This window comes from Pelodiscus sinensis, chromosome 21 (genome assembly GCF_052426305.1).
Source record: "Pelodiscus sinensis isolate ZL-2025 chromosome 21, ASM5242630v1, whole genome shotgun sequence".
NCBI lineage: Eukaryota > Metazoa > Chordata > Testudines > Trionychidae > Pelodiscus > Pelodiscus sinensis.
Genome location: NC_143072.1, coordinates 20906354 through 20916589, shown reverse-complemented (window position 1 = coordinate 20916589; position 10236 = coordinate 20906354). Strand labels below are relative to the sequence as shown.

Genomic DNA, 10236 nt, shown 5'->3' with positions numbered 1-10236 from the left:
AGAAACCTTTATGGGGATGGGATAGCAAAACGTGAGGCGGTCAAATAACTTTAGTATGCTACCCATTAAAACAGCCACAAAAACCCTCTTTGCTCCAAAGCGTCTCAATTGTCTTCCTGGTTTGGGGAAACAGATGGAAGAGGTGGAAGCTGGAAGTACAGAGATGTTTAAGGAGTGGCTGGATGCTTAGCTAGCATCCCACTGAATAGCCATGTGGGCATGTGGATGGGAAGATGTACTGGGCGACCCTATGGTTCCACTTTACCCAAAGAAATCAGAGTGCTCCCCCCATATTTCAACAGGAGTGGAAGGGCACACAGCACCGTGGAAAATCAGGCCCTATTGTCTGCATAGGTCAAGTGTGACATTAGTACAGGTTGAACCTCTTTAGTCTGGTGTTCTCTGGTCCGCAACATCCATGGTCCAGAATGATTCTACTTAGCCCGATGTCCACTTATCATAGGTATGGCTGCAGTTCCATAAAGTTTGTTTACAGCCACCAGTCCTAGCTCTCAGTGTTCTGTGCTGTGATTTAGCCCCTAAATGTCTTCTAAGACCACAGTAAGGGGTGGAAGTGCTGGTAATGCTGCTCGACAATATTGACCTGCCATAGTTTGGCACATTCTCTGGTTCAGCACCAGTCAGGTCCCAAGGGTGCTGGACTAGAGAGGTTCAATGTGTATCTCAGAGGCCAGTGTGAAGAAAGGAGCCTCTGAAAGACCTCAGGGACCATTGACAATAATGCACAAACAGAATGGGGAACACCTCCAGAAGTACAGCCTTAGCTGTCTAGAAGAGATGGGAAAAACATTTTTCTCTTCTTAGCACTTGCTGTGTGAACCCCCTCCAGGGAGGGCAGAAAGAGAGAAATTCCAAGGCAGTGAAAGATTCAGCCATTGCCTTTCAACCACAAGTTTTTATTTACATTCAGTTCTCAAAATCTCTTAAATAATAGAAAAATACAATTACAGTTTTGGATAGTCTCCTAAATGTATAAATATCATGCCTGCTTTTCCATTGTGGGGTTTAACTCTTCATAATCAACTATTAAATAGATACAGTAGAGAAGAAAATAATTCCCCACCCTGCCATTCACCCTCACCGAGTGACGACCCAGATGTCGTACACAAGCACCGCACTAAAGAAAAAGGCATAACTTTGCACTCCCAGTATAAATCCCGTTTTGAGATAGCCAAGATTTAAAATTCACCAAGGGGCTACAACATGTTATATTATCTTGACTCAAAGGGTTAAACCAACTGGTTTAATCGGAGACACTGCATCTCTGCATGCTCAGGTGGTAACAGGGGAAACCATCTTCACTGTATACTGGGGTTTCCAGTGTATGATTGAAAAAGCACCAAAGAAATCAACACAAACCACAGAACAACCCCCTTTATATATATATGGGGCTACATCTACACTGGCATGATTTTCCGAAAATGCTTTTAACGGAAAAGTTTTCCGTTAAAAGCATTTTCGGAAAAGCACATCTAGATTGGCAGGATGCTTTTCCGCAAAAGCACTTTTTGCGGAAAAGCGTCCGTGGCCAATTTAGACGCGGTTTTCCGCAAAAAAGCCCCGATCGCCATTTTAGCGATCAGGGCTTTTTTGCGCAAAACAGTACTGTGCTCTCTACACTGGCCCTCTTGTGCAAAAGCATTTGAGCAAGAGGGCTTTTGCCCGAACGGGAGCAGCACAGTATTTCCGCAAGAACACTGACGATCTTACATGAGATCGTCAGTGTTCTTGCGGAAATTCAAGCGGCCAGTGTAAACAGCTGGCAAGTTTTTCCACAAAATCAGATGATTTTGCGGAAAAACTTGCCAGTCTAGACACAGCCATGGGGTTTGTAACCTACCCCACAGGTGTAGGAGCATTTTATAGAGCTGATCAAAATGTTTTCATCAGAATGGAACATTTTTTTCAACAAAATAGAAATGTGTGCAAAATACCAATTCTAGACCAAAAAAATTGAGGGGTTTGATGAAACCCTGAAAAAAAATTCAACAAAAAATTCCACAAAGTTCCCTGAGCCGTTCTAGGATTTTATTATTCAAGGGGAGATTTTATTATTCAAGGGGATCCTTTAGTGAAAGGATCATCAAATCTCATGCTTCACATTTAACCTTCCAATGGGATTCGCGATGGAATTTTCCAAGTGGCTGAAGCTATCTGTTTTGGGTGGTGCTTTCCTTTTCCTCTGTCGCATCCAGTACTGGATACTGCTAAAGGCAGGCTGCAGGACTAGATTGGACTAACAGTCAGACCTGCTATGGGACTCCTATGTTCCTAAAACCCAATAGCAGTAGATTTAAAAAATAAACAAACCCTTCATTAAAAATTCAGCTTAAGTTGGGAGAAGCAAGAAAACGTATTTTTCTGGCTGAAGCCTGATATGTATCCTGCAATACATAGGATGAGCCCTTTTAACAGGTTGTGTGAGGCATCGGTGTTGGAGGACACAGCATCCACTGTGTCACCGAAAATGTTTCATGTCCTTGATTTGTGATGCAGCATTGAACTATATTGCATTCAGTCTCACTTTGGCACTCTGATTCCTATAAGTCCTCTGAATGGCTCTATTAAGCACACTTGCTGTGTTGATTTAAAATTATAGGGTTGCAATTAACACATTTTATTGCTTTCAAAAGAAAAGTCTTAAAGGATTTAAAAAGACTTCTCTATAGCTTTGTATTATATTTATCATGAGCCTCGAGGGAGGTTCCCTGAAATTATTTCTTTATCTCTATATGATAAGCGTTAGGAAAAACACCAAGGCTATATTGTACAATGAGCTGCAGCCCAGAGCTTCTGAACTGCAGAGAAGTGCTTGAAACAAAAAATTAACACTCCCTCCACCGCCGAAACCTGATAATGGATGACCAGTGTTCATTGGAAAAGAAGACTCATGAGGTAGATAAGTGTTGGCGCCACCAATAAAGCATTTGCAGGAGACAGTAGGATGCTGCCATCGGAGTGGTACACGACTCTGTCATTGAGAGGCTGAACAGGTCGGAAATTGTCGGTCATGAGTAATGTTTTATCCTCAGTGAAGTAAAGCTTCTTCCAGAAGTTCTCCATCTGCAAACCGCCATAAAAAAAAAGCAATTATTCTTTTTTTGGGTGAGGAAGAAAAGGGAAGTGTCCTCTTTCCAGGCTATAGTTTGCACTGCGGTGTGGCTCTGAACCATACGTCTATTCTAGTTTAAATGGAACCAAAACTTGTCCCCCAGATTATTGACAGATGCTTCCTTCTAGCCCAGGAAGACTCCTTAAATTTCCTCTGGGCTAAGCAGCCTGGTCCTGTCTAGTGCAAGCCACCCTGGCAAGACAGGTCTTTTCTCTACGTTCAGCCCCTGCTTCCCTCCCTCATATCCCTGTGGCACAGCATGCAGGAATCAAGATTACATGCCTCCCCATCTCTGGTTCTTCTCTAGAGCAGCGGTTCCCAACTTTTCTTATATCATGGACTGGTAAACCCATTCACAAACTTTCCATGGACTGGCAACATTTGATTTGCATATTTACACATTCATGATGCAAATACTGAATGTGAAAATATGCAAATACAATGTTACCAGTCTGCTAAAATATGTACTCCAGCCCCAGTCCCCAGAGCTGCAGCACAGAAGCTGGCTTCAGCTCCTGTAGCTGCCATGTGGTGGGGAACTGCTGCAGCTGATGCCAGTGATGGCTCTGCGGCGGGGGGCCGGGGTACATTTTATTTGCATATTCATTATTGCAGTGGATAGAGCACACTGAACTAGCACTGATCTGAAGTCTGTTCCAACCTCTGACACTGCCTTACTTCATGGCCTTTGGCAAGTTACCTAATTACTATGTGCTTTTGTTGCCTCATCTTTCTAATGGCAGTGATATTTATCTTCCCTTGAGAACTGTCCTGAAACACACATCCCTCTTTTTGGAATGGGGAAAGATGCGGAGGTGTTTTTTTTTCCTCCACCAAAACAGGTGATGTGACAGATAGCAAACAAGCCGGGATACATTATGCTGCTATTGATTTGGGCTCTCTGGGGACTGCAGAAGTAATGGAGAAGGAGACGATCCTACATTGGACTCTGGGCAAGAGAGCATATTGGAGAGGGAAGAAGAGGATGAGGAGGGGAGTTTGAGTGAGCTAGACAAAATGACCTAGCTGCCCTGTTCAGCCTACAATCAATGTTCTTATCCAGACACAGAATATGCAGCTGCGTAGGGCACCCGGAAATTTGAAACACCGCTGGGTCTTAATGTCCACCCTCCTGCCTCTTCCTATCCCTGCTCTGTGACTCTGCTTCCTCCGGGAAGGATCTATAGTTAACTCAAAAGTGGAAAAGCCTGCCAGACCTATTGGCAGACACTGAACCCGTGAAAGAGCCATTCAGGCGGTAATGAAGCCATTTAACAGGCCTTTGCCAACCCAGGTCTATCCTGTCAGTTTCTAAATTGAGAGTTAGACGACAGGACTTTAGTTTAAAATTTGCTTGAAAACTATTCCATTAGTGCACGACTGAAGATTATAAAATCACAGCTCTAAACTATTGTCATATGCCTCCCTCCCTCCCCGCCCCTGCCCAGGGGCTGTCATCAGACCTAGGAGAACCAGTTTCATAGGACGGCACAAGGCCCTGTAAATCCTAAGGACGACCTCGCCCACAACTCTCTGAATTACCTGATTTTCACTCAGTGCGATTGGCTCCTTAAATATCGTCCAGATGACCGTCTCATTGCATCCGGGCGTGGTCAGGGAGCCGCTGTACCGATAATAGCCGGTGAGATTCTTTTCCGGCGGGATGAGCGATTCCAGGGGCAAAGCAGCCATCGTCTTTTCATTGCCTAGGAAAACAATGGAGAAACGTCAGTGGGAGTGGGCATGCTTAGCAGTTCGGTGTTTACAGCTCCCTTGGATTCTGGCTGTGGCTACCAACAGTGGTGCCATCCTCAGAGTCTGGCTCTGGAAGATGCGGGGGCTACTGGCTGGGCAGGCTTCCCGACAGGGGGCAGGCCAGGGGGCCACTGCCCCAGGGCTCCCGGCCACTGAGACTCTGACACTGATTTGAGCTCTCTTAAGATTGGCAGAAGATCATGGAGAAGGGGACAATCCTACATTGGAATCTGTGTGAGAGAGCGCAGAGAGGAGAGGTGGGGGAGGGGCGTTGTCTGGGTGGCACCAAGAGTTGGCCGGTCAACCCCACCCCTTCCACCTATGGCCCTGCCCCTTCCGGGATTGCGGCGCCACTACCACCCCGCCTTGCCCAGGGGCCTGGTGAATCTGTCAGCTTGCCTGTGGATGGGCATAGCCCCCAAACCACCGTGCCTGCCCTGTATTCGGCAAGAGGCCCTGCAGAATACAGCTCTACAGCACGGATAGGGGGTGGGTACTTTGCGTGAGCCTTCCACTAGGGATGGAAATAACGTGTAAAACAATAACGGTGCAACGGATTAAAGTGCTATTGGTTACACGGTTAACTGGGGAACTAGAGCTGCAGACGGAAGCTACAGGACCACCACGGATTATGTGGCTCCCCTCTGCAATGACTCTATGCCCGGGAGTCCCCGTGTCCAGGGATCCCGGCAGCTGGGACCCCAGGCAGCGTTTAACCGTTCACAGAAATGGACAAGCATCAAGCTTATCGGTTAACCAGTGACACGTTTACATCCCTACTTTTCTCACCCAGCGTCCTTGCTTAAAATCATTTCACGCCAATGGAGGGCAAGTCTACACTTAAAATGCTGTCTCTGTGCATTTGCACCTCTGTAGGGCTTTCCTCAAGATGCTCTGTACCGATAGGAAAGAGCTGTCCCGTCAGCATAACTAGAATGATGGGAAAAGCTCTCCTGCCGACATAGCACTTCTGATACAGAGGGTTAGGTTGTAGATTTTTCACATCCCTGGGTAACAGTTATACTGGGTTATGTAGACATAGCTCTGTTGCATAGACCAGTCTTTAGGCTTGATGCTCTTGTTCGAGAATTCAAGGTCAGATCTCACTGGAGTACAAAGGGAACAGGGACAGGTCACTTTATAACTCCTAGATGTAATGATTATCTCTTTAAATAAATTCAGATTGCTGTGGGTACATCCAAGCTCTTTACCTTTGGTAGGAACGTCATTCAACTTCTCTATGAGAGGTGCATACTTTTCATTTTCTGCACCGATCTGAAACAAAAGGGAAGCTAGATAATTTCATGGAAGTTAGGTCCATAAAAGGCTATTAGCCAGGGGATAAAATGGTGTCCTTGGCCTCTGTCTGTCAGAGGCTGGAGAGGGATGGCAGGAGACAAATCGCTTGATCATTGTCTTCGGTCCACCCTCTCTGGGGCACCTGGTGCTGGCCACTGTCAGCAGACAGGATACTGGGCTAGAAGGACCTTTGGTCTGACCCAGTACGGTCATTCTTATGTTCTTATGTAATATTTTAAGTTAGAAAAATGCATGGATTTCCTCAGATACGTGCTCCTGAATTATTAAATAAGAAGTGGGAAAGAAAGTGAAACAAAAATCAATTAGCTGAACGGAATAAGGTCCCTGTGGGCAAGTCTACTCGACAGTCAGTCCATGTCTTCACTTGGGGGAAGATCGTCGCTGCTGTGATCAATCTTCCAGAGCTTGATTTAACAGGTCTAATAAAGGCCCACCAAATCGAACTCAGAGGGTGTCCCCAGGGGTGGCCAGTACTCCTCCTCCTGTGAGTTAAGGAAAGCTGATGGGAGCGTTTGCTCCTGTCACCTCCCACTGTGGGGATGGCGAGGAAATTCAAATTTAAGGTAAGTCAACCCCAGCTATGTAATTAACATAGTTTGAATTGCTTATCTTAATTTGACCTTCCTCTTTAGTGTAGACCTGGCCTAGGAGGTGTGACTGCAATGAGTGTAGATGCACCGAAGTTAGCTTTTATCTAGCCAGCTCAGACAACCATAGCAGTGAAGGGGCTTGGTGTGTGAAGAAACCGCCAGGGTCCTGGGTGTGCTGGTGTGTCCTATGCTGCTTGTGGCATCAATGTTGTTATTCAAGCTAGCTCAGGTGTGTCTGCAGGTGCGGCAGTCATACCCGCTCTGTTTGTAGGGCAGATCCATGCTAAGCACTACAGGAGGGGCCCGATGAATCTGGACCCCTGCAAACACTGGAGAGGGGTGGGGTGCGGGTGGGTCCTGGCCAAATCCTGCAACTTGGACCACGCTCTGGTAGGGGTTAGTTTGAGGTGGGCAATTAAAAAAGAAACATGGCAGCTCACCTTTATAAAGAAGGCCAGCACGGCCAGCTGTTCTTTATCATTCGATGCATCCTTTGCGCTTGAGAAACTCTCTTTCTTGTGGACTATGTGTAGCTGGAATATAGGCATTAAAGGTCAATTATTGCTCCCTTTTCTTTATAGCCGTTTATCATCGGCACATCCTCACCCCTTCACTATGCCCTGGGTTTGGAGAAACCAGAGCTGTTCTACAGGGGAGGTTGGGCAAAGCCACTTCCTGCCCACAGCTAGCAGGAGGCACAGTGGAAGATATGGGGCTGCTGAAGGTGCAAAGATATGCATCCAAAAGCAGGCCTCCCCACCCACCAGCATGCGCGCGCCTTGTTGTCTACTGTCACCTTGAATATGCAATGGTTCCACGGTTACTCCATGACCTGAGATGGAGGCTGATTCCTCCCATCAACTCCCTTATAGAATCATAGAACACGAGAACTGGAAGGGACCCCAAGAGGTCATCAAGTCCAGTCACCTGCCCTCATGGCAGGGTCAAGCACCATCTAAATCCGTGTTTCTCCACCAGTGGTACGAGTACCCTTAGGGGTACTCGAGAGAAGTCTGTGGGGGTACGTCAACACAACTGACATTTGGAGAAAACTGAATTTTTGTTTGTACTTTTTACACCCAAAAATGTCATCGTCCGCCCGGCTACAGTTAAGTTGTTTAAACAAACGTGTTGCAATAGTAGAAAAAAATTGTGTGTCTGAAAACTGTAGGTACCGGGGGAACTAATAATGTTTTTAAAGGGATACTTTCAGGAGCAGCCTGAGGCGGGCTGCAGCAGCTGGCGCCCCAGACGGAATGTGCGATCGGCGCCCCCACCTGCACAGCCATCAATAGAGTGACGTCATCATCGGGCGCCGTTGAAGGTGGCGCCCTAGGCGATGGCCAATTCGGCCTATAGTCACAGGTCGCCCCTGATACGTTGAGAACCACTGATCTAAATCATCCCTGACAGGTGTTTATCTAACCTGCTCTTAAATATCTCCAGAGATGGAGATTCTACAACTCCAGTAGGCAATTTATTCCAGTGTTTAACCACTCTGACAGGAAGTTTTTCCTAATGTCCAACCTAAACCTCCCTTGCCGCACTTTAAGCCCATTGCTTCTTGTCCTAACCTCAGAGGTCAAGGAGAACCATTTTTCTCCCCACTCCTTGTAACACCCTTTTAGGTACTTGGAAACCGCCTGCATTAAGCTCACCTGGTTTGTCTATGGGGAGTAGGATTTGGCCTTTCTGCTCTTTGAGGAATTTGTACGTATCACTGCACAGTCACAACCGAAGTGTCTGAATAAGCTAGTGTGAGACTGTGAGATGCAGCTTAATAGCCTGCATTGCTACAAATAGTGCTGGGGTTTACAGCCTTTCCTCCCTTGCGTTAGCCATGCAAAAAGTCCAGACCCTGTTAGTTTTTCCTCTAGGTTCTACACAGGGTGCTCAGCAAGCAACACGTTCTCAGTGTTTTAATTCCCCTCCTGGAGTCTTGCGGAAGTATCGGTTGGTTTATTTCATTCAACACTACGTTCAGAAGCCAGAGTTCTGCATTAGCAGAGAGAGAATGTCACCTACCTCCATATCGTATCTCTCTCCATCTATGCTGTGCTCCGACCCAGGGCTGGGTCTACTGCCTAGCTTATTGCCCCAGTGGAAGTGAAACTCGATAGCCTTGTATTGATTGAAAAGACCTCCATTGCTAATCTTTGCTGAGCCATCCAGAGAGACTTTAACTGGTAGAAACAAGGAGTTAAAAAGAAAACAGGAGTTTAGCTCAGTCGATCGGAATCTACTGGTAGATCTTGGAGCCTCTGACAGGTGATCCTGACTGGCCAAGAGGCTACCAAGCGATGCCACTTCAGCTGCCCCTCCCCCCACTACTGCACCTCTCCTGCCTTTTGCCTTGGAGCTACCTCCTCCCCCTCCCCCGGAGCCTCCCGCTTGCTGTGTAGGGCAGAGGAGGGGCGCTGATGTCAATGTGCCCCCTCCCAGTCTGTATCCTTTCTCCAGAGGGGGCCCAGCAGGACTTGGGAGGGAGTTTGCTGGCTGTTGTTGAGAGGGGTGCAAGGCCAGGGCGGGAGTGAGCCTGCCTTAGCCCCACTGCACCACCACCCAGGAGACACCTGAGATAAGCAGTGTCCAGATGGAGCCAACATCCCAAACCCTTGCCCCAGTCATAAACCCCCTCCTGCATCCCAAGTCCCTGCCCCAGCCCTGAGCCCCCTGGGCCTAAACCTAAAGAGTTAACCCTCCAAGACTTTAAGGTCTTTTGGACAGTGTCTCTCACGATGTGTTTGTGTGAAAAGACACTTGGCTCAGTGAAGCTCCAATCTCAGTTGCAGCATTTAGGTGCTCTTGAAATATAAAAATAATAAGTCAGTCTAATCTTATTCTCACGGCACCATTCAGAGCTTTACTCCCATCCCCCCACAAAACCCCTTTTGCCTGTCAGGCGAAATGCGAGTTCTAAACTGTTTCTATGATCATGTGTTTTTGTATACCAAGATATTTCTTTGCACATCAGCTGTACTTTGATGATTCCACAATATCATAGCCTTCCAAAAAGGCTATTAACTTTCTCCACATGAGCGGAAAATCAGAAGTTGGAAAGAAAAAACAATATGCCTAAGCATTGAATTTCAAAACAAAAATCTCATTCCCTAATCTGTCTCTAACGTGCTTTCAAAATTTCATCTCTCCCTAAAGGAGTACTTTGCTATGAGGCCATTCAGATTAAGGATCTGGTTATTTTAACAACAGCCCAGCTTTTTAAACTTTTTGTTTGGGGGTTTCTCTGACCAAAATGTTTGCACAAAAATATAAATCCAAGTTTTGTATTAAGTTATGTTCTAAGTTATGTTCTTATGTTCTTTTCACGCCAGTTCTGTACCTCTTCACACCTTGGCTACGTCTAAATTGCATCCCTTTTTCGTAAAAGGGATGCAAATTAGACGTATCGCAATTGCTAACGAAGCAGGGATTTAAATC

General features: G+C 46.5%; 1 protein-coding gene across 1 annotated transcript in view; it reads right to left on the bottom strand.

Annotated features, from left to right (window-relative positions):
• Window positions 1-901: 901 nt before the first annotated feature.
• Window positions 902-10236, bottom strand: part of CA4 (carbonic anhydrase 4) — a 35022-nt gene continuing 25687 nt past the window's right edge. Inside the window, exons 4-8 of the mRNA XM_006138635.5 lie at window positions 8824-8981; window positions 7239-7331; window positions 6100-6163; window positions 4676-4839; window positions 902-3084 (exon numbers count right to left, since the gene is read on the bottom strand). Of these exons, the coding sequence (XP_006138697.3) occupies window positions 2893-3084; window positions 4676-4839; window positions 6100-6163; window positions 7239-7331; window positions 8824-8981 (671 nt within the window). The 3' untranslated portion in view covers window positions 902-2892. The remainder of the gene's footprint in view (window positions 3085-4675; window positions 4840-6099; window positions 6164-7238; window positions 7332-8823; window positions 8982-10236) is intronic.